The sequence below is a fragment of the Cavia porcellus genome, unplaced genomic scaffold (assembly GCF_034190915.1).
Source record: "Cavia porcellus strain 051 isolate PalLab524CR breed Dunkin Hartley unplaced genomic scaffold, mCavPor4.1 scaffold_23, whole genome shotgun sequence".
In the NCBI taxonomy this organism is placed as follows: domain Eukaryota; kingdom Metazoa; phylum Chordata; class Mammalia; order Rodentia; family Caviidae; genus Cavia; species Cavia porcellus.
The window spans coordinates 41,185,608-41,208,304 of NW_026947506.1; the positions used below are offsets into that span (position 1 = coordinate 41,185,608).

At 41.5% G+C, this 22,697-nt stretch overlaps 1 protein-coding gene across 16 annotated transcripts in view; it reads left to right on the forward strand.

Annotated features, from left to right (window-relative positions):
- The window catches only part of Cux1 (cut like homeobox 1), a 360,722-nt gene that overhangs the window by 174,337 nt on the left and 163,688 nt on the right, over window positions 1-22,697 (forward strand). For all 16 annotated transcript variants that reach the window (XM_063234256.1, XM_063234259.1, XM_063234263.1 and 13 more), the window contains one exon: window positions 5,010-5,057. In XM_063234256.1, coding sequence (XP_063090326.1) covers window positions 5,010-5,057 — 48 coding nt within the window. The remainder of the gene's footprint in view (window positions 1-5,009; window positions 5,058-22,697) is intronic.

Below are 22,697 nucleotides of genomic sequence, written 5' to 3' on the forward strand. Positions count from 1 at the left end.
ATCTAAAATCTGTGTAGTAAATCAGCAGTTTTGAGAATAATGAAAATCTTTTTCACATAGAGACGCCTCTGTATAAACAATACTTATTATTTGCTACATACTCAAGGGAGAAGTTGAAATGAGCTATTTTGGCTTTTGCCAACAGACATCTGATATTAATAATTTCATGGACATCACTTTCTACGCATTAAGATGTTTGTTGCTTTCACTTAACAGATGGTACAAAGTTGAAGAAAATTACTATCAGTGAAAAACTATAACTGAATTAAGGATATAACCCTCAAGTATTGTTAGGATTTCAAATGTGTTAGTCACCTAATTATCACCTGTTCTGGTATGGTTTCATCAGCCCAATGAACCCTGCTTTCTTCAGCTGGTGACCATAGTGAAGAGCATGTGGGTGGACACTACCAGAAGCAGTGGCAGTCTGCTTCCTGGGTCACTAGACAGCCAGGGGCACTGTACTCCGCAAAAATAATGCATCACATCATGCCTTTGCTAACCAATTGCATAAGTCCCATGGGTCAAAATTGAGCATCTTTGGATCTCTTTCTTTAGTTTAGCACAAACCCAGATAATATTTGCAGACAGCAGAATTGGATAAGGAATTTCTCAAACTGCCAAAAGTAAAATTAGAATGAGTGACTTTTAGCTGGCAACTTGAAGCACATATGTGTTAGTTTGTGTGTGATGTGTGAATATATAGTGATTTCTTTCTCCTCAACGATCTTCAAATATGTGTGTGTGCATGTGCATATGTGTGCAGACACATCCTGCTTTAATACCAAAAAGCTTGCTTCAGTAGGTCCACTGTGACATGCAGACGCTCAAATCAATGACAGTGAATAGTTAAAAGGAGTTTGCTTGCTTTAAGAACATAAGAAGTACAGCTCTTTGGCCTTCCTGGAATTCTGACATAGGATATAGAAATAATTTTGTCACCTCAGAGCCAGTACTTCTCAGCTGGTGCTGTCATGATGCTGGCCCAGTGCCAGGCCAACAGGGTTGGAGAGGCCTGGTAGGAGGCACTGTTGACTGCCCATCTTGCCTTTGACCTAGACATCTCCATCAAGCTCTTTGTCCATCCTTTCTTGCCTTTGTTGTTCTAAGACTCCATCCCACTTGACCATTTCTCTGAATTTGGGCCCTGTTTTGAGCCTCTAGAGTGGTAACAGAGGTCTGTTCACATATCACCACATAGCTAGCTATCCAGATGGCTATCTGGCTGTGGCACAGATCATGGTGAGAGAGCTGGGTTCAAATCTTAACTTTCCCTGTATCACCTTAGACAAGTTGCTTTTCCTTTCCAAGTCTTGATTGTCCTTATCTCTGTAATGGACCAATCCTTCATGTGGCGTGGGACGTTGTGGGAAAAAAAATGGATCTGTGCTGAGCAGCATTCATTTGGCAGCACTCATTTGGCATTCCTGGACCCTGTTTACCTTCTCTCTCTTTTTTATGGCTTCAGTTTCTCCAAATCTTCTGCATACTTGATACAGGGGCTCTTATCTCCTCACCCTACTAAAGCTGCTCAGAGTTGCTAGTGGCTCCCCAGAGGCTAAATCTAGTTCTGAACCTGCTATTCCCTTCCATGGCCACCATTGGACCCAAAGACCCCCTCCCTAACAAACTCTCCTGTGCCTAGCCCATATTTCTGCTCTCTTCTATCTCTCTCAATGCCTGTTCTTTCCTCTCCTGTAACTCATGTCACAGCAATGGGTCACCATCTCTGCTGCTCTCAAGAGAACTCTGATTTGCAAAGGCATCTCTTAGCCATGAACTACCCAAGATGGTGGCCACACATACCTTATTAATTATTGTGAAAAGATAGTGTTTGGGATGTATGGGGATAAAATGAAATTAAAATTTAATTAATATACATCTGTTTGCATCTTTAAAATATAGTTACTAGAAATACACGTTTGTGGCCGGTGTTGTTTTTGTTGGACAGAGCTGTTTTGGAACCAGGAACCCTGCCCTGAGGGCTCTTCTGCAGGTGGGCTGATGGCCCTGGTTCTCCTGGTTCTCAATTCTCTTTGAAGGGTTGTTTGTTCATCTACTTGTTTATTCATTGATTCTGTGCTCATTAAGTCCCCCTGTGTGCCAGGCCCCACTGTAGACATGGAGAACACAGAAAAATGCTCCATGAAGTTAAGCCTAGACTCACTGGCACCTTGGGCAAGAGTTCCAGCCTGAAGGCTTGGGCTGGTCTTTTTGCTTTCCAGACTACCCCAGTTCACATATTACAAAGTACCCTGCTCCGAGTGCTGGCCATATCTGCAGCCTCCCCCATGGTACAGTGTGGTGCTGTGACTAGTGTGGGGTGGGATGAGCTAGAAACAATTGGGCAAAGGAACATGGGGCCTGGTGTGGAATAAAAACAGCTTCCAATCTTCTTGAGTTGTAAACTTTCTTGTGCCCAGGTGTCCTCAGAGAAGTATTGTCCAGCCCTTGGTTGGATGCTATAGATAAAGCCCATTTCTGGCCCTTCCATAGCCCCAGACTGGAGAGGAGGCAATGCACTCCTATTGCCCCAGCCTGATTATAGAGCTCATACTGAAATGCCAGAAGCATATACCAAGGCAGTGAGTCCTGGCTGCTTCCCATTTCTATCCTATCCAGATCCAGGCACCTTAGATCCTAGGGTTCCTCTTGAAGTAACTGATGAGCCATCAGAGGCCACCTGCTATCAATGCAGCAAAGCAAGGTCCTGGGCCACCCCCATGAGCACAGTTCCTTTTTGTCCTGCCTGCCCCTTTGTAGGGCAGAAGGCACTCAAAGTACACATAATACACCCACCTGTGTTTATACCTCCTACATCATTGTCTGTAGCAATCAAGTCCCTTGCAAAGCAATCCCTTTATTCCTTCTGATTAAAGTGTAGGCTTTGCCACAGACCCTAACTAAGATCAGTCTTGCTTCTATCATTCTTCACTCTTCACACCCTCTTTCCCCTCATTGCCTTTTTGGTGTTATGTTTGGGCCTGTCTTTCTAGAGTATAATGGGCTAAATAAACCAAGGAAAGTTTTGCTTTCTTATTGCAGCTGTAGCAATTTACCAGAATCCCAGTGGCTTCAAATGACAGAAATCCATCATGGACAATGCTGGAGATCAGAGATCCAAAGTGGGATCCATTGACTAACGCAAAGATGCCAGCAGACTTGTACTTTTAGAAACTCTGGGGGGATCTGTCTCTGTCGTTTCCAGCCTCTGGTGGTGACCCACATTCTTTGGCCAGTGTCCCAACATCATTCCCACTTCGGCTTCCATTTTCAAATCTCCCTCCTGACTCTGGCCATGCTTTCTGCTCCCTGTGAGGACACTGTGATGACATGGCACCCAACTGGATGAGCCTAGATCATCTCCCAGACTCACAGTTCCTAATTTAGTCTTTCTTACCCACAAAATCCATTCCTAACTTATTCACAGGTTTCAGGCATTGTAACAGAGACATATTTAGGGAATGTTATTTTTTTGAAATGAGTCTTATTTTTTGTCCTTAAACTTGGTGTAGAGATACAGAAAATCATCCAGTAGAAGAAAAATTGTTGGCTTCTCCAAGGAAATAATGGTATCACATTTAAGAATACATTCTTTAGAAAAATGAAAAGAATAGATATGTGTGTGTGTGTGTGTGTGTGTGTGTTGTATATTTTACTGAGGATGGAACCCAGAGTAATGCATATGCTAGGTGGTAGCTTTAGCTACAGTGGTCTACCACTGAGCTTTACCTCAGCCCTTACTGATCTTCTGTGATGAAATATTTTTACTGGATTGTGACATGAAATAACATGTGGTAGTTAGATTTGACAGAAGCTCATGAGACAACCTTGTCCAATGAATAGGTTCCTGCAATGATGGAGATGTTCAAGATCTACTGGCCTCATGGGGCCATTAAGCAGTTGAGATAAGGCTAGTGTGACAAAATTCGTCAAGTTTATCCCATTTCAATTAAGTTACAGTTAGTTACAAATATCCATATGTTCTTGATGGCCCTGTGTGGGACAACATAAGGCTAAAGCAGGTCTCCCCAACTAGGCTCTAGTAGGCCTTACAAGGCCCCAGTGGATTCATTTGTAGTTCTGTCCCTGAGGGCAAGACAGTAGGTTTTCCTTGGCTTCTCAGAAAGCCTCGTGACCCAAGAAGTTAAGGGGCTTTCGGTCTGTCTTATGAGACCGTGCCTTGATTCAAATTTATCTTTTTTGTAATGTCTTCCTATAGCATTGGGTTTGTTTTTCTGGAATAATACTTTTATTTTGTCCCCTGTCACAGATTGATTGATGTGTTTGTCTTTATCAGCGCTAATCAGTTTCACTTGGGCATGTACATCAACGTGAGCTTTGGAGTTTAAACAATTGTTATTGCCTGGTCCTAGTCCCAAACCCAGTGACTTTGATCCCACACATAGATTATGCTCAAAAATGTGGTTTTTATGTCGAACTGTTAGTAAAGAAGTTGGCCTCTTCAAGTACTTTCTCAATCACTTGGTTATAAGTAAAATACTCTGAAAGAGATAAAGATGTACCTACTAGATGACTCCATGTTACAAAATGAGTATAGTACTAGTGGCTTAGGATAAAATTTCTAGTGACTGATTGCATCAGACATGGATTCAAACAAGCTAGATCTCCCACTGACAGTGCACAAAATAGCTACTAAAATTCACTACCATAGCCCAAATCCATCTCAGATAGAAACAGCATCAAACCTACATTACATTACATTACATTTTATTCTAAATCAGTATTCTCACATAGACCAACAGCAGAACTTCAGTCTTTCCGACCAAGATTTAGCAGAAATAAAATCTAGCACTGTTACATAAACCAGTATAAATTCTGAAGTCAACACTATTGATTCTTTTAGGAGTGAAGGTCAGAAGGGGCCAGATTGGTTATGCAGCGATAATTAGCACAAAACCCCAAGCAATTCTTAGGAAGCCCTAACCAGTGTTTCCCTTCTCTTTCTTCCTCCAACGGCCGTTTGCTGACCTGCTCTCCTGCTCCAGGATTTGCGCAAGCAGGTAGCACCGCTGCTGAAGAGCTTCCAGGGGGAGGTAAGCCTTTATCTTCACTCTGTACTCGAGCCACCTTCATATTCTCAGTCTTCCTTTTTACTCACAATCAATAATTGCCATTAACAGAAGGCATTTATCCTGATGGAGACTTCTACCCAAGTTATGGAGGATCCAGATTATGGAGAAAGGGCAGGATTGGGTAAAACAAGACCCTGGGCTTGGGATGCAAACACCCAGAACAGACACCGTGGGCAGACACATGTCTGAGGAAGACTGGATTCCTGACGTTAAGTGGTTGGGTTGCCTGGCTACCCTCTCCCTCAGGGGACAGGTGATTTGAGGTAGGAACGTGGTTCCAGGGTGCAGTGCAGTGGTGCAGTGGTGGCTGTGGGCGGACACTGAGGACTTAGCAGGTGGATCAGTATGCTTATTTTAGTTGACAGTGCCCAGCCTCATGAAGCCCCAGTGTCCTTGGCTTGGTGAGGTGCCAGGCATACCCTTACTGGGTCTCTGATGGACTAGAGTAGCGCTTTCCTCAGCATCTGTGTCTCCACTCTCACTGGAAGAGCAAAGCTGTCATCTGACATATGCCTGCACTTGAATCCTAACTGTCCTCCTGCCCATGCCATAGCTTTGGAAAGGCCCTCTGTCTAAGGGTTTTTCTCCCTGAAAGGGCACAGTGGCTTTTTTGTGTGATCACTTGTTTTTCTTTTGTCTGGGAAACTTTCAAAAGCTACATGGAAGTAGAGAGTTTAGTACAGTAGACACCTATACACTTCACCAACCCGCTTTTGCTTTCCAGCCTTTTCTAAGTGTTGGAAGGTAGATTGGTTACATCTTGGCACTGTGAGCTGTGTGTCTCCTAAAGTTAGAACTGCAGTAAGATACCTCAACATTACCACCTAGTAGCCGATCTCATGCTTAGGAAAGTAGCAGTAATTCAAGGCTAGACTACCTAGTGCTGAGGAGGTAGCTCAGTAGTAGAGTGCTTGCCTAGCATGTGTAAGGCCCTGAGTTCAATCCCCATACCACCCATCCCCTAAAAAAAAGAAGAAAGGAAAAAAAAGGCTATACTATTTAATAATTCATATGCAGTGAAATTTCTCTAATTGTTTCAAGATGGCTCTTGTGACTGCCCCCATCTCTCCTGACACATGAGATCAATCATGTTTTCATATTGCATTTGATGTAATGCAGGTATTGTGTGTGTCTATATATCTTTAATCTATTTTAATGTCAAGTATCCTCTCCATTCCCCTTACCTTTGTTTTTGTTTTTTAATGCATTGACTTGGGGAGGGGGCTAAGTCAGTTATATTATAGATAGATTATCCCACATTCTGTGTGGGATAATGGGCTTGCTTCTGGGTAGATCAAATTCAAAATGCCTGAGAGACATCTAGCCTTCCCATTGGCCTGTTTTTTAAAACCTGCTTGAAAGATAAAATACTTCAGCACTGTTAATTGATATATAATCAAACCTCTGCTAATTTGCTATATTTAACAAAATAAATGTTATATCTATGTATATGCACTGTGATATTATGGGATACATACAGATTGTAAAATGTATAATGTATAATGAAGCAACTAAAATACCCATCATCACAATAGTTTGTGGAAAGAGCAGCTAAAGTTTTCTCTAGCAAAAAATCCCTAATACAGTGCAGTAAGATTTTATTAATTACAGCCCTCATGTAATACCTTAGCTCTCCAGACCTGCCCATCATATATACTTGCTAATTTCTCTTTTGACCTACAAGTCCACTTGTCCTTCTTCTTCCTGAATTGCTTTAATAACATTAAATGAATAATGTTCTTGTTAATTATTTTAGTAGAAGAGGTACTGTCCCACTTGTGGAAGGATGGATGTGCAGGGCGGAAGGTGGGGACAGGAGAGACTTATGTAGGCCAGTTTTCCTCCCAGTGAGCTAGAGGCTGTGGTTATTGCCTGTATGGGGCAGGGCCCATCACAGGTGTTTTAGAGCCACCTGTTCAGATCAGAAGCTCCCTCTCTTAAGAGCATCTGCTGAATGTGGTTTTCTTTCTTGGCAAGATTCTTGAAGTTCATCCCAAGGCACTTAAAGTCCTGCTGCAAAGATATATCGTTAGTGAAAAATATCTCATTTGCCCAGAATTTTGTTTTGTTTTGTTTTTGTTGTGCTAAACGTCAAAGCCCCAGGGCCTTGCAGCGCTAAGCAAGCAGCAGTCTGCCACTGGACCTCAGCCCTAGTCCTGTCTCAGAATTTGTATAGATTACTTCCTCCCTAGAGTCCTTCAAAAGAAAACACAAAACAGAAACAGAAGATGTTTTCAGGCAGCAAAAAAATTTCCCTAAACTTTAGGGTTCCTGCAAGAACACATGCACAGAGTGTGCAATAATGTGAAGGGGAGCCTGAACCTGCTAGGGTGCCTCTTGTATTTCTCTGTTTTATTTCTGTGGTTTTTGATATAAGGTCCAGCCACCTTTCCCTGTGCCCTGGAGACCCTGCCTGCCTGATGGACAGCAGCTCATCTGTCACTTCGCACATACTAGCTGGAACTCCTAGTGGCCCCTGAGGCTATTCTCACCCACCTCCAAGCTTTTATATAAACTAACTTGATCCTGAACAACCCTTCCCACCTTGCCCGCTACCCAGCCCACTTCTGCCTGGGCATCTCTTCTTGTGCGCGGGTGTGTGTGTGGGGGGTGGGTGTGTCCTCATCACCTCCAATAACAGGCTGAGTCAGGCAAGATTCCATTTAACATGCGTGAGGTGTTAGTGTTAAGAATCTCAAAGTTATGCCTAGGAGTACTTTTAGAAGCCAGTAAGTAACTGTGGTCCTTGGCTGAATTGTTTGAAATGTTATAATCATAATGATTATATTTAGTTATTGTAGCAAAGTCATTGAATCTACCACAGAAATTTAATTGATTGATTGTTACCCTTAATTTTCTGTTTCTCAAACCCAGCCAGTTAACAGAGAGGGAAATAATCTAAATGTCACTTTAGTTGAATCATATTGTAGTTCAACAATGATGTAAACAGTCCCTTGAGTAAAGTCTGTCTAGGAGAATGCTGAGTCTGTGAAATTTTCTCCCCAAGAAGAGTCCTGCTCTAGAAGGTTGAGGGGCAGAGTGCTGATTTAGGTGGCTCTGGTGGGGGGTCTGGGTGTTTAAGGGTCCTCAAGACAGAAAATGCTTTTAGAAAATGATTCAAGCACTTACATTGGAGGGGAACCAAAAGACCAAAATCCTGAGCTAAACAACAGCTTGAGAAAAGTAAAACAGAATAACTTCAAACAGGAATAAGGAAATATTCAATGTAATTACATTATATAATAATAGATATAAGAACAGAATAGGAAAGAACGAAAAGGAGGAGGTCCAAGAGAAAAGCATACTAAAAGTTGGTTCTTTGAGGGGATTTATACAACTGACAAACCACTTTACTTTAAAAAAAAAAAATACTTTTAGGATAAAAGTATAAAAAAGCAAAAGTAGCATTACAATTACAACAGAGTAAAAAGATAATAAGGGACTGCTACAAGCAGATTTATTCCAAATTAAATTTAGACAAAACAGTTCAATTCCTAGAATACTGTAATCTCCAAATCTGACTAAAGAAGAAGTAGAAAAATTAAATAGCCTTATAACTATTACAGAAACATTCCCACAAGATTTAGACAGCTTTCTGGGAGAGTTCTATCAACCACTCATGGAACAGATAGTTCTAATCTTTTGCAAACTCCTTTAGAAAATAGAAAAGGAGAACATTTCCTAACTCATTTTATGAGGCTTGTGTAACCATGATGCCAAAACTAGACAAGAACAAGAAAGAAAAATAAAAGTCAGTCTTATTTATGGATAGGTGTTCAGGAAACCTTAAAAAGGCAAGTTGAATTCACCAACCTCTATATTTCCCAAGAATGCTGTTTGGTTTAGCATTAAGAAAATTTATTAATGTTAATTCATATCATTAAGCAGATTAAAGAAAAAAATGTCACTTCAATAGTTATAGGAAAAGAATTTGATAAAATCTGTCTATGAAAAATACTACCCACAAACCAGGAAAAGTGAGAGATTTTAGTAGCCTGGTAAAAGGTATTTATCATACATCTGTTCAATTCTCAGACCCACTGATGTTAAAAATATCTTCTTTACTACTAGGGACAAGAAAAAAAATGCCTATTTACTCCTAATTTTATTGAATTGGAAAATCTATCATATATGCCAAGAGAAAAAAATAAAACATAGGAATTTTTTTGTACTGGGGATTGAACTCAGGACCTCACACTTGCCAGGCAGACACTGTGCCTCTGAGCTATATCCCCGGCCTAGTATAGGTGTTTTCAACAGAAGAAATAAAACTTAGTCATTTTCTAAGTGAGCCTCAATTATTTAATAAGGTTACTAGATACATAATCAGTGTACAAATACAATTGTGTATCTCTACATCAGCAACAACCAAAAATGTAATGTTTGAAAAAGATACCACTAGAGGGGCTGGGGGTTTAGCTCAGCGGCATAAGCACCTGCCTGGCAAGTGTGTAGTCATGAGTTCGATCCCTCGTACCAATAAAAAAGAAAAAGATCAAGGGGGAAAAAAAAGGATACCACTGGAGATAGCAACAAAAACCAGAAATTATACCTAGAAATAAATGTAATAGTATACAGAACTATTTCTGTAGAAACATAAAGCATTTATATTGAAGGATATTAAGATTAAAGGTCAGCCAAGCATGGTGACACGTCTGTAATCCTAGCACTTGGAAGGCTGGCACAGGAGGATTGCCATGAGTTCAAGGCCAGCCTGGGCTACATAGTGAGACCCTGTCTCAAAACAAAATAACCAAAATTTTATAAAAGGTCAATTTTCTCCAAGTTGATCAGGGTAGTCATTGTAGTTCCAATCAGAATCTCAGTAGGATTTTTATAAAACAGGAAAAGGTGATTCCAGATTTTCTATATACATATATCCAAGAGCAAATGGTCAATTAAAAAAAAGAGGGGAGGAGGAGTTATAAACATGGCAAATATTTGCAGATTACATTTTAAATCAGGAAGGAAAAGAGAACTTTCTAGTATACAGGTCCTTGACAGTTAATCAATATGGAATTAAATATATTTCCTACCTCATGCCATATATAAACACAAATTATAGGTAAAGAGTTAAGGCAAAGCAAAATGTTAAGTCTTACAGATGAGTATACAGAAAGTGATGGCTTTGCGTTGGAGGATTTCTTAACCAGAAGAGACTGTTGCAGTCAGTTACATTAGCCTTTTAAGGTAAAAGTCTTTTCATGGAAAGATACCCTAAGGAAACAGAAAAGATGAGGTGGTACCAATGTGACTTCCTGTGAGCCAGGAAAAGGTTCTATCTTCCTCAGGACATTTTATGTCATCTAAGAAAATGCAGCATCATTAAAATTCAGGTATATCAATGTCTGTCCTGGTAAAGGTCCAGTTACCTATGGTGCCTCCTGAATTGTATGGTGCATAGCTGAATGTGTGATAGTCTTGGCCACAAGTTGCAAACCAGGAAGAGGTGATACCCATACCCATCATTAACAAAAGGCTAATATTCACAAAATACTAAAAACTCTTGAATATTAATAGAAAAAAACCCCAAATACTGCATGCCAGGTTTGGTGGCTTACAAATGTAACCCAGCACTCTGGGAGGCTGAGGCAGAAGGATCCCAGTTTCAAGCCCAGCCTGGGCACCTTAGCAACTTCGTAACACCTTGACTCAAAATAAAAAAATAAGGGCTGGAGTTGTAGCTCAGTGTATAGTTTAATTCCCAGTACTGCAAAAATAAGAAAAAGCACCCCAATGATAAGAAGAACAGTCGTTAACAACTTCAGAAAAGAAAATTACAATAGTTAATATGTATCTGAAAAGATAAGATACAAAGACTCAGTAATATCTAGAAAAATGATCATTAAAATAATTCACATGCCAATTAATCATACCTACCAGGTTGGCCAAAATTAAGAAGTTTACAGTATAAATTGGTTTAACTTTTTAGAAGACCAACTTGGCATAGACCCCAGCATAGCAGTTCTAACTCCTAAGTATGTGTCCAAGAAAAGCTTAAATTTGTTTGCCTCAGAAAACTAGCTCGGAAATTTAGAAAACAGGGAATTTAGAAAAAAAAAAAAAAGTGGCCACAAGCCAGGCATCTATCAATAGTAGAAAAAAATACTGTAACTTTTTTTTTATTACCCCTATACAGGACTGAAATAGCTATAGTATGTAAATTTAGTTAATACAAATTTCCTGTGAGTTCAGAAATAAAGTAGCAAGATACTCATAGGATGAAGTGTGACATAGCAGTGAAAAGCTAGTGAAACTGAAGAGTGTGCAGACCCCAGTGGATGCTGTGTAGGGAGACAGGCATCATCAGACCCTAAAAAGAGGCAAGAAAAGATAAAGTTTTCATAGTGGAGTAAAGAGTCTTGGGAATAGTCTCAGTCACACCTGTTTCTTCTGTTACTTACACTTCATTCTTATATATGTGAAATACTTCAAAAAGAAATAAATGTGCTTATAGGACAATAGCTTTATGATACTGCTGTATACATCGGAAACCAAATATTTTTTTGTCTCCTTTTGGTTTGCATTTCACATGTACTCAGTTTTAATTGCCAGGTACTTGGGCACCTCAGACAAGGCCAGGTGCTTAGGCAGTTGCTGGGAAAGCACATTCCTAGCAACATCCTGAAATGACACACCCTTTCCTTCCCTGCCCATTGATCGGACTTCTCAGACAATTCCACCCTACGTGGGCCTGGTGGCATCTTTTCCCATTCCGTGGCAGGATTCATGGCTGAGGCCCCTACACTAAGCAACAGACTAACAAGAAAAAAAATATATGCAAATGTATTTAATAAAAGTTTTTATTCAGAAACAAAAATCTAAAGAAACGAGAAAGCTGTATTTTCATGGGACAGTTGTGCAGAAGCATGATTGGAAGACAGAGAGACTGATCTGATGCAGTACACTGAGGGAACCTAGCCCAACCAGTTTGTCCAGAGGGTTCCCTGCATTACTAGGTGACATTCCTTGCCTCCTATTACATTTGTGCCTTGAGGGTCTGTAGGGGAGAGAGCAGGTCAGAGATACCTGCCTGCTTCTGCTGTTCCTTAAATCCAAGGTGCCATATTTAGGGATAGTATATCCTGAATCCTGACAGACACTAGCTACATTTCAAGCACACACTCACCCAAACACAGTTTTGAAAAGTTGCTTTTGCTGTTGTCTTCCCATCACCAGATCTCCAAAGCTGGGGGAGAAAGTGCCCCTTCCCTGTCCCACTAGTCCCCAACTAGTGCTCTGGAGCCTCGTGCTTTGTCAGGAGCCATGGTGTTCTTGTATCCCCCCTTCTTTATCTTCAATCCTTGGCATTTTCTGGATTGTTTTCATCAGCATTCTACAAGCTTTAGTATGTCCCACCACAAGAGAAAAACCTCTGTCTGCCAGCCTCTGGCTTCAGAGCTGTCTCCACCATCACGTACTTGTTCTTCTTAGCCTACACTAGCCTGGCGTACACCCTCTTTAGCCCTGCTGGTCCCTGCACACACCATGATGCCCTGCCCTGGGCTTCCTTTCCTTCCCTGCCCATTGATTGGACTTCTCAGACAATTCCTTCCTTTACTAGACCTCTTAGTAAGTGGTATTCTTTGGTAAGTGGCATTCAATGTGAGCCTACAAGATGATTACCCTAAGATGCCTGACCCTGACTTTTTTGTTATTGTTGTTGTTCTTTTGAGTCCCAGGCTCATCATGAGGTTATCTGTTTAATGCTATCTCTTGGACAATCCAGAGTAGAGCTTGTCACCTGCTACCATGTCCCTTACCCCTGCCTCCTCACTGCCTACATCCTCTGCTTCTTCATTTTTCTCCTTCTAGGGAAGTCATTTCTAGTCCACCTAGTCACTTATTCTGGAAACCCAGGACACTTTCCTTGATACACCATTTTTCGCTATCCTGCCTTCATGTGCATCTTAGATCCATCCAATCCTTCCCATTCTCCCACTACCACCCTGATCTGAAGCCACCATTCTGTGACCCTGAAACTCTTGCATGGTTCCTCACTGGTCTCTCCATTTTGGCTCCTCCCTGAACCACCCCTCCCTTTTGTTCATACAGCAGGCAGACTGGTCACATCCTTGCTTAGAGCCTTCCAGTGGCTCTCTAATGTCCCAAAGACAAACACAGAACCTTAACTGAGGCCTCCCACGGTCTCTAACCTGCCTTGCAGCCCAGCATCCTTCCTGCTGCCAGCCCTGTTTAGGTGCTCTGACAGCTCCCAAATTGGTTTCCCCTGCTGACCCTCCTCCTTCAGCTCCCTGTCCAATCCTCTCCTTCTTCATCCTCTGGGACTTGGTTCCATTGCCATGTTCTTGAAGAGCTCTTGGACTACTCACCTAAGTAAAGGGCTCTGTGGTTCTCTATAGCCCCTTGTTCTTTTGGCTCCAAATACTTTGCTGCATTTGTCTCTGTGTGTTTGACTCAGCCAGCCTTAGGGGCACAGCAGGGGAAGAGGGTGGCTCATCAGATGTCATCATGGAAGGCTGAAGGAGGGGAAAGCTGAGAGAAGTCTTCAATGATGAGAGGCCCAGACATGTTCAGAGCTGGAGAGAGCAGGGAGAGTCAAGTGATAGGGGCTGGAGCAGACAGCAGGGCCAGATGCAGGTCAAGCAGGCTGAAATGGCACATTGCTTTGGAAAGGCTTAGAGAAGTCTGTGTGCAGGAAAAGCTTAGACTCTTACACATTTGCAGTATCTTTGGGCAGATTTTTATCAAATAACAGATGCAATAGAAAAAGTTGGGTGGATATTCTATGAATTAGTTAAAAATGACTAAGTTTATTCTTTGGTCCAAATCTGTTAAGCTCTACCATATTTAAGAGGCAGAAAGATAGATGGACCAGGAGTTCAAGGCCAACCTCGGCTACATAGTTCAAGCTAGCCTGAATTTACATAGCATCTCCAAAAACATAAATAAATAAAAATGCCATATTTAAGTAGCCAATCCTAAATAAAGCCAGGTGTCTGAATGCTGTATTCCAAGAGCATTTCACAAAGAGTCCCTTGACCTAGGAGCCTGTCCAAGTGCTACTGTCCCCTATTTCTGTGACCTTCCCAAGCCTACACTTGCCTGCCTTACCGTTAAGGTGAGTAGCCCTAGCTCTGAGGTCCAGAATGCGGCAGTGGGTAAGATCCTGGGATGACTTATCACCTGCACAACAGAAGGGGATGTTTTCCAGCAGTTTAGACCTGCTCTTTTACAGGTAGGGAGCTCTGTTAGTAGGAGTTCAAACAAGGGCCCCAGCAACCTCTGTCAGTTTATACTCCCTCTTCATGTCATCCCATTCTTCCTTACCCCATTTGTAGCTGTCTTGATTTTGAACCTAGAGGTCTGTGCTCTTGTATTTTACTTATTTGGATAAAGTTTAACTTGCTTTATACTCAGTCTTATGATTCTGAAATCTAGAGAGTAGGAACCCTGTGTGTGTTTCTATGTGTCTCTGTCTGCATCTCTGTGTGTTTGTGTACTTATGTCCCCACTGCACATGGGCATAGCAAGGACTCCATTAACTATATCATAGACTAGATGAGCAAGAGTAGATTGCTTGGTTACTAACTCTGGACCTCAGACCAGTGTTGTTCAGGCTGCATAAAACTTGCCTGTTTTCTTTCTGGAAATACAGTTTCCAACCTCCCCACCCCCACCCCACCCTCCAAGTTTCTGAGGGAGCAGACTTGGAATGGGACCTCAGAATCTGAATTTTATCTTGGATTCTCACGTGTTATTCAGGCTAGGTGCCCTCAAAAGCCTCTTCCTCAAGTGTAGTCTGTGATGTTGTACTTGCTCACTTGCCTCAGATTGGGGTATGAGGTGCTCATAAATTGCTTTGAAAGTGCCTTTCCCGCTGGGCATGGTAATGCATGCCTGTAGTCCCAACCATTGGGAGCTTGAGGCAGGAGGATCACTGTGAGTTTGAGGGCAGCCTGGCCTGCACAGTGAGACTGTCTCAAAGTAAAACTGGGAAGTGGGACAGGGGGCCAGCTAAAGTACATTTCTAGTGTTTAAAGTTCCTCATTCTGTTCTGGCCAAAGTCATCTCTTTACATAACTCAAACATACCTTCTGGTTCTGTTTCTGACCCTGGCCTCTGCTCCATCTATACAAGTCACTTCCATCCTTAAAGGCCTACCTGAAAGTCTGCCCTCTTTCATTCTATTTTAGCCCTTTTTCCTCTTTTGTCTTCTTGCTTTATTGAGCCATTATTGACAAAAATTTATATATCTGCTGTAGACAGTGTGATGTTTTGATAGGCATTACATAATATAATGATTCTTAAAACCAAGCTAAGTAGCATACCCATTCTCTCACACTATTATTTTTTGTGTGTGATAACATTTAGTATCTATCCTCTTAGCAAGTGTTTGTACATGATACATTAACTGTAGTCATAACACTGTACCTGAAACCCCCAACACTATTCATCTTTTATAGTTAAAACTTTGTACTGTGAGCAAATATTCCCACTCCTGCCTCAGCCCTTAGCATCCACCATTACGCTCTCTACTTCTAGGAGTTTTTTCACGTATAAATGAAATCATACAGTATTTGTCTTTCTATACCTGGCTTATTTTCCTTGGTATGTCCTTTAAGCTCATCCATACTATTAAAAATGACATGATTTCCTTTTAATATTCTATTTTGTGTATATGCCACATGTTCTTTATCTGTCCCTTTTTCCCAGGACATTTAACTTTGTTTCCATACCTTAGCTGTTGTGAATAATGCTGCAGCAAACATGGGAGTCCAAGATAATGATTTCCAATCCTGAGCTATATACCCAGGAGTGGAACTACCAGGTCGTATAGTTCTATTTTTAAGTTTTGGACCAGCTTCAGAGCTGTTTTCCCTAATGGCTGTACCATTATAGGCCACCAAAGGTGGGTACACCCTTGCCAGCACTTGTCTTTTTTATTATACCCATCCTACCAGGTTTGAGCTAATAGTTCATCATGGTTTTGATTTGCGTTTCCCATGACAATTAGTGACATTGAGCATTTTTTCATGCACCTACCTGTTGGCCATTTGTGTGCCTTTTAGAAAATGTCTAGTTGGGTCTTTTACCCATTTTTGAATTGAACTGTTTGCTTTGTCATTACTGAGTTTTTAACCTTTCTTCTCTTTGTGGCCTGCTCTTCTATCAGATTTCACTCACGGTTAGGGAATTTGTGTCTTGTCTTACTTGGAATCTCAGCCGCCTTCTTGGTTCTCACCCATTATGAAGGTCTTTACTGAGTGCTAGTTCTTAGAGAGAAACACACACGCACACACACATGCACACACACACACACACACACACACACACACCAGATAATAATAAAGTTTGATGCCCAGGGATGTTAGGAGCCATCTGCAACTTTGGGGCTTAGGGTCCCTAACCTTTTAAGGCCAGACTGACCAGCTCTTGCTGCAGGACAGGGAAGCATCACTAGAATCCAAGTAGCCTACTATCCTGGCCCAGACTGAGGGAATTTTCATTTTGCCCATCAGGTCATCCTTAGGCTGTGGGGCCTTCCTCAGTAATGGATATAACAGTAGTGGCAGCTACAGTGATCACCATGGCAATTGAGTAATGCATTTTAATTGTCTTGGAAGATAGTCCCAAGGCCTCAAAGTACAAGCTTACTGTAGGCTGGCTTACTGATGGCTCAATTAGAAGAGCAGTAGGACTGTGGTGCCGCACACAGGCCAGCTTCCTAATTGAAAGCACATTTTCTCCTCCAAAGCTGCAGCTGGTTTGGTTCTGCTCATGCAGAAAAGGATATAACCTTGCATAACATAGGAAATGAACGGTTGAGAGAGAAGCCAAATTCAATTTCAGTCAGATATGTTGAGGCCGAGCCCATGATCTATGGGAGCCGGGGCAGGAGCGGCGCGCATGTGGAAAGGCGCGCACTCAGCAGTCTATTAATCACGGCCGCCCGCCTGGCGCTGCTGCCCTGCGCACTGGGGGCCACTGAGCCCGCGCACTTCTCTACTCCTCAGCAGGGCTGGAGAGCAGCCAAGCACTCCAGAAGTTAACCTCTTAAAGACCCGGAGCTGCTTTCTGTTGAATAAATGTAATTTTGTGGTCAGAAATAAATGCTTGTGATGTAGCAGGAGCTTTGAAAACAACAGCGAGCCAAAGCTATTACAAATTGCTCTGTGTTGAGGAAGTCAACAGCAGACATCAAAATTCTGTGTGTACGGCAAATTGATTTCGGCCCAGAGCTCTGCAGCTATTCAATAAAAGTCCTATTAAACCATTGTATGTAATGAACAATCCAGAGCAAATCTAATATTTTCAGTGGATAATTATTTTTAACATCCTCTTGGTAACCGTCAGTGGTTTTCTTAGATGTTTACAGCATGCACCAAATGGGGTAGGCTTTCCCAGCTATTGTTCAGCCTCATGGCCTGAGAACCGGCAGGCAGGCGCCCCATTGCCTGGCTGGCCACCTGCAGTGGGGTCAGTGGCTACCCCTGCTCCTGAGGGAGGCATGTAGAATTTCAAGGGTCACCTGGTGCCTACCACATAGGAGGTACTTGAGAAATGTTTATTGAATTTAGCTGAAACTAGTTGAAATAGGCAAAGGAGAGTTTAGAAAGCTTTAGAATGAGTGAAGACAATGATGTATTAGCAAAGCTGACTTGAAATCTGAGGCTACAGAGACCAGAGGCATAGTTAAGCAGGGACTGGGATAGACCTGGTACCCCAGGGAGCCCCAAGATTTGCATGCTTCATTTCATTCCTTGACAGCATGGGAAACTCAGCCTTTTCACCATCCAGGTGACTCTGCTGCCACCTGAGTAGGGCCATGACCCCATAACACTGAATTTTAAGTTTGCTTGTTTGTTTGTACTCAGAATTGAACTCACAACCTTGCACTTTACCAGACAGCCGTTGTGGTGCTGAGCTATACTCCTAGCCCGGATTTTATCTTTTTATTAGTCTGTTCTTCTCGACCATGAATTTCTCAAGGATAGGGTCTATATGTTCATTCTTTGCTCAGTAATACTTTACTAAATATCTATGTACCTGGCTAGACCTGAACTAGGCCTGAGTATGTGATGCTGGCTAAATGAATGCAGACTCTACTTTAACAGAGACTTAAAAATTTAGCAGGGTGTGTGTCCCCTTGTGGCCCTCACTAAATGATGAATAGCTGAAAGAGTGGGTAGCAGATGGAAGAATGGCTGGTTGAACGATTGGTTGATTAGGTGGGTAGGTGGAAGGATATGAAAGGTTAGGTAGGTAGATGGATAAGTATTTGGATTGGCAAATTATGAAATGAATGAATGAAATGTATGTATGAATAATAAGTGGGGAATGGGATGGATGATTGGATGGATAGAGCTGAGTAAGGATGAGTAAATGGACTGGATAGAGCTGAGGATGGATAGAGTTACCACTCCTGCTGTATAAATCAAAAGCATTCCATGTTGATTTCTTTAGAAAAGGTTTTGTGTTCTATCTGCTTCCATCCCTATCCCAGTTCAGAGATATGCAGGTTAAGAACACTTACCTCCAGTTACATGATTGGAGCCCTGACTTGTCCTGGCTTTGACCTTCACAGATCAGCTAGCCTCTCAGTGCCTCTGTTACTTCATCTGAGGGGTTGAGGAAATGGATTTGTATGAAGATTAGAGTTAGTATTAATGTAAGAATCAATAGACTTTAATAGTTCATTGTTTTCATGAGCTAAAATTATCTAAAAACACAGTACTTACTTGAAAATCATGTAATTTAAATTATTATGGTTTTTTAAAAATTTTATTTTGCAGGTAGTAAAAATACAACAGGACAAGACAGAACAAAGCCAGTTGAGGCAATGCAGTGAAATTGGTACAGAATTTCACAGCAGGATACTGGGATGGTAGTAATAGGTACTATGGTATATCTTGTTATCTTCACAATAGTTGTCCAGTCAATTAGGTATAGCAGAATCAAACCAATAACAGAATATTATGAAACCAATTGAGAGTATTGAAGAATGCAAAAGAAACATAACAAAACAAAACAGTGAAAACAACCTTTGCCTTCAAACAGAAGATAGAAGGAAATCCTCCATATTCGCTATATTGCATATGGTCATCCTCCCAAGAGATGCTGAGACATCTATATTTGTTTTCTTCAAATCTCTTTTCTCTTGGAAAAACTCAGTCTGGAAATTAATTAGGTTTTACTAATGTTTCATTAATTTAATATAGTAATTCCTTAAATGAAACTGATACCAAGGACCAGATGACCAAACTCAGGACCTTGTGGATCTGAGAAGGGAGCATGTAGATGTTGCTTGATCACGGTTGAGGACCAAAACATTCTGTACTTCCCAGCTCTCCATGTCCACTCCAGTCTGTGCCTTGTAGTGCCCTACAGTGCACCAGTGCCATGATCACATGGCCTGCCCACCACCCTGTGCTCTGGATACACTTGTGACTGGTGTACAAGCACAAGGCAGTGAAGAATGAGAGGGTCAAGCAGGTACCAGTGGTATCCCCATTCTGGGCTCCCCTTTTCCTCCTTTTCCTCCCCACCCCCTACCCTTCATCTGCTTGTCTCTCAAGCCTTACTGTGCTCATTCAAATGCTACCCTTCAGTCTGCTTACTCACCACCCCAGCAAGTGTTCCTGGACTAAAGGATGCTGGGACAGACCTCTCTTCAGCAAAGAGCCTTCCCTTTCAACACTACTGCATCTGCCACATCCCCGCCCCTGCCTAGTTATCCCCAGGCCTGGGACCACTGGTATTTGGGGACCTAGGAGGCAACTCTGATCTACAGTCATGGGGCCTGTTGTCCTCCCAGAGCAAATGTCTGAGTGTGTGTCCATTGAAAACTGACAGGCAAGTGCTGTCTCTTAGAAACACAGATGTCCTGCCACAGGCACGGGGAAGCAGATAGTTGGGCTCAGGTCCATCTGTGATCTTCCCTTAATGTCCCTGCCATGGCGTTACCACCATAGACTAAGCACCTTCTGCAGAGTGGACACCATTCCTTCACACTCCTATTTCCCTCCTGAGTTCCTGCTGAGAATAACAGAGAACCCAAAGAACAGATCACAGACACCAGAGTCAGACAGATCTGAACTCAAATCTGACATCATCATTTAGCGTGGTAACCTTGACTGAATCCTCTCAATTTCTGTCTCATCCATGGAGTGAAAAATCTCCCTTATATAGCAAAAGTGTTATGGGAAAATATTCAGTGATCATGGCATAAAAATAGTGCTAGATGCTGGTAGCTCAAGGTATTGCTCATAGAATCCACTAGATCTTTTGGCCTCTCAAATCTGGTGCTATGGGGATTCAGCCCCACCTTCAGGACTCTGCCTGTGTATCTGTCCCAAGTTACTGCGTCTGGGCCATCAGGATTGATTATCTTAGTCTATTTCTGAGCAGGGCACCTCTTACTCCAGGCCTCTCTGGAGCTCCCTCTTTGGTTATCTTGAAACCCAGTCATCTCTGCCTCCCTCCAACACTGTCACAAGGTGAGCATTTCAAATCCCAAATGCTCCCAATTCGAAAACTGTGTCACTCCTAAAAGTTTCATATTTTGGAGGATTTCAGATTTTGATTTTTTTAAATAAGGATCTCAACCATTAAATTTTTTGCATTTATTCCTAAATCTGAAACACTTTGAAATCTGAAATACTTCTGATACCACACATTTCAAATAAGGGATATCAGCCTGTACCACTGAATACCATGTCCTCCAGAGCTGGTAGAGTTTCCCCACCTCCGGTAGAGTTTCCCTCCTATCCAGAGTGATCCTTTGGTGGTGGTGGTGGGCTGATTGGGGAGTGAACTTTGAACCTAGGGCCTTCATAAGTGAGCTACACCCCCAACGCCACTTTAATTCTGTTTTAAAACAGGATTTTGCGAAGTGGCCCAGACTGGAATTTGAACTTACAGTCCTCCTGCCTTAGGGTGCTGGCATTATAGGTATACCCCCACTGTGCCTGGCAAGAGTGATACCTTCATGTCACTCTCTGATTGACATCAGGTACCCAGGACTTTGCAGCATGAAGCCACCACCCACAGTCACATCCTGCGGTCCCTTAGCATGGATTTGAGATTCATCCATGTTGTAACATGTATCATTACTTCATTCCTTTTTATAGTTGAGTAATAATTTATTTTGTTGGACATGCCATGCTTTATTTATCCACTTATTAGTTGATAGCTGTTTGGATTTTATTTCACCTTTTGGATATTCTGAATAATGTTATGAACATGTACAAGTTTTTTTATATATATGCATTTATATTTTTCTGGGATATGTACCTTGGTGTAGAATTGTTAAATACATGCTAACTTTATTTAACATTTTGAAGAACTGCCAAAATATTTCCCACTGGCTGTACCATTTTACATTTCCATCACCAATATGGGAGGGTCTCAGTTTCTCTAATCCTCCTTAATAATTCTCATCTTTTTGATTATAGCTCCCCACTAGGGTAAAGTGATATCTCACTGTAGTTGTGATTTGCATTTCTCTAATGTCTATTGATATTGGGTATCTTTTCATGTGTTTTTGGTCATTTGTATATTTTCTTCAGGGAAATGTCTATTCAGATTCATTGCCCATTTTTAAATTCAGCTAATTATCTTTTTACCATTGAACTATAAACGTCCTTTATATATTTGAATAAAAATTTATTTTCAAGTAGATGATTTGCAAAACTTTTCTCCCTTTCTGTGGGTTGATTTTCCCTTTCTTGATAGTGCCCCTTTGAAGGGCAAAATATTTAAATTTTGTGAGATCTAACTGATCTCTCTTTCTTCTTTTGTCTGTGTTTCATAGTGTCCTATCCAAGAAATCATTGCTGAAACTAAGGTCATGAAGACTTATATATGTTTTCTTCTAAGTGGTTTATAGTTTTAGTTTTTACATTTGGGCCTTTGATTCAGTTCAAGTTAATTTTGTGTGCTAAGGATAAAGTAAGGATTCAACTTTGACCCTTTGCTTGTGGATATCCAGTTGTTAAGAGTATTCTTTTGCAATTTTACTCTCTTGTCATTCTTGTCAAAAACATTTGATCATGACGTAAAGTTTTCTTCTGGGGTTTTCATTTTTTCCATTGGTTTGTATATTTATCCTTACATAACTGCCATAGTCTTGGTAAATGTAACTTGTAGCAACTAGGAAACGTGAGTCCTAGCCTTTTCCTTTACAAGCTTTTTTTGTTTGCTTGTTTTGTTGGTTTGGTGGGGGGGGGTCCCTTGAGTTTCTTTATGAATCTCAGGATCAGTTTGTATATTTATACAGCAAAACCACCTGGCATTTATTTTTTCTCTTAGCATGGAGGATCAGACAGACTGAGGGGCCCTGTTCCCACTGAGCTAGATCCCCAGCCATTTTTATTTTGTAGTTTTTATTTTGAGGTCAGGGTCTTGCTAAGTTGCCCAGGTGACTCTCAAACTTGAGATCCGTCCTGCCTCTGCTCCAGCAGGGACTTTGGTGGACGTCACACAATCTGTAAGTTAACTTGATGACTGTTACTACAATAGTAAATCTTCAATTCAGGAAAAACTTCATTTTAATTTAGTTGCCCTAAATGGTGTTTTATAGTTTTCAGAATACAAGTTTTATGTATCGTTTTGCTAAATTTATTTCTAAGTATTTTA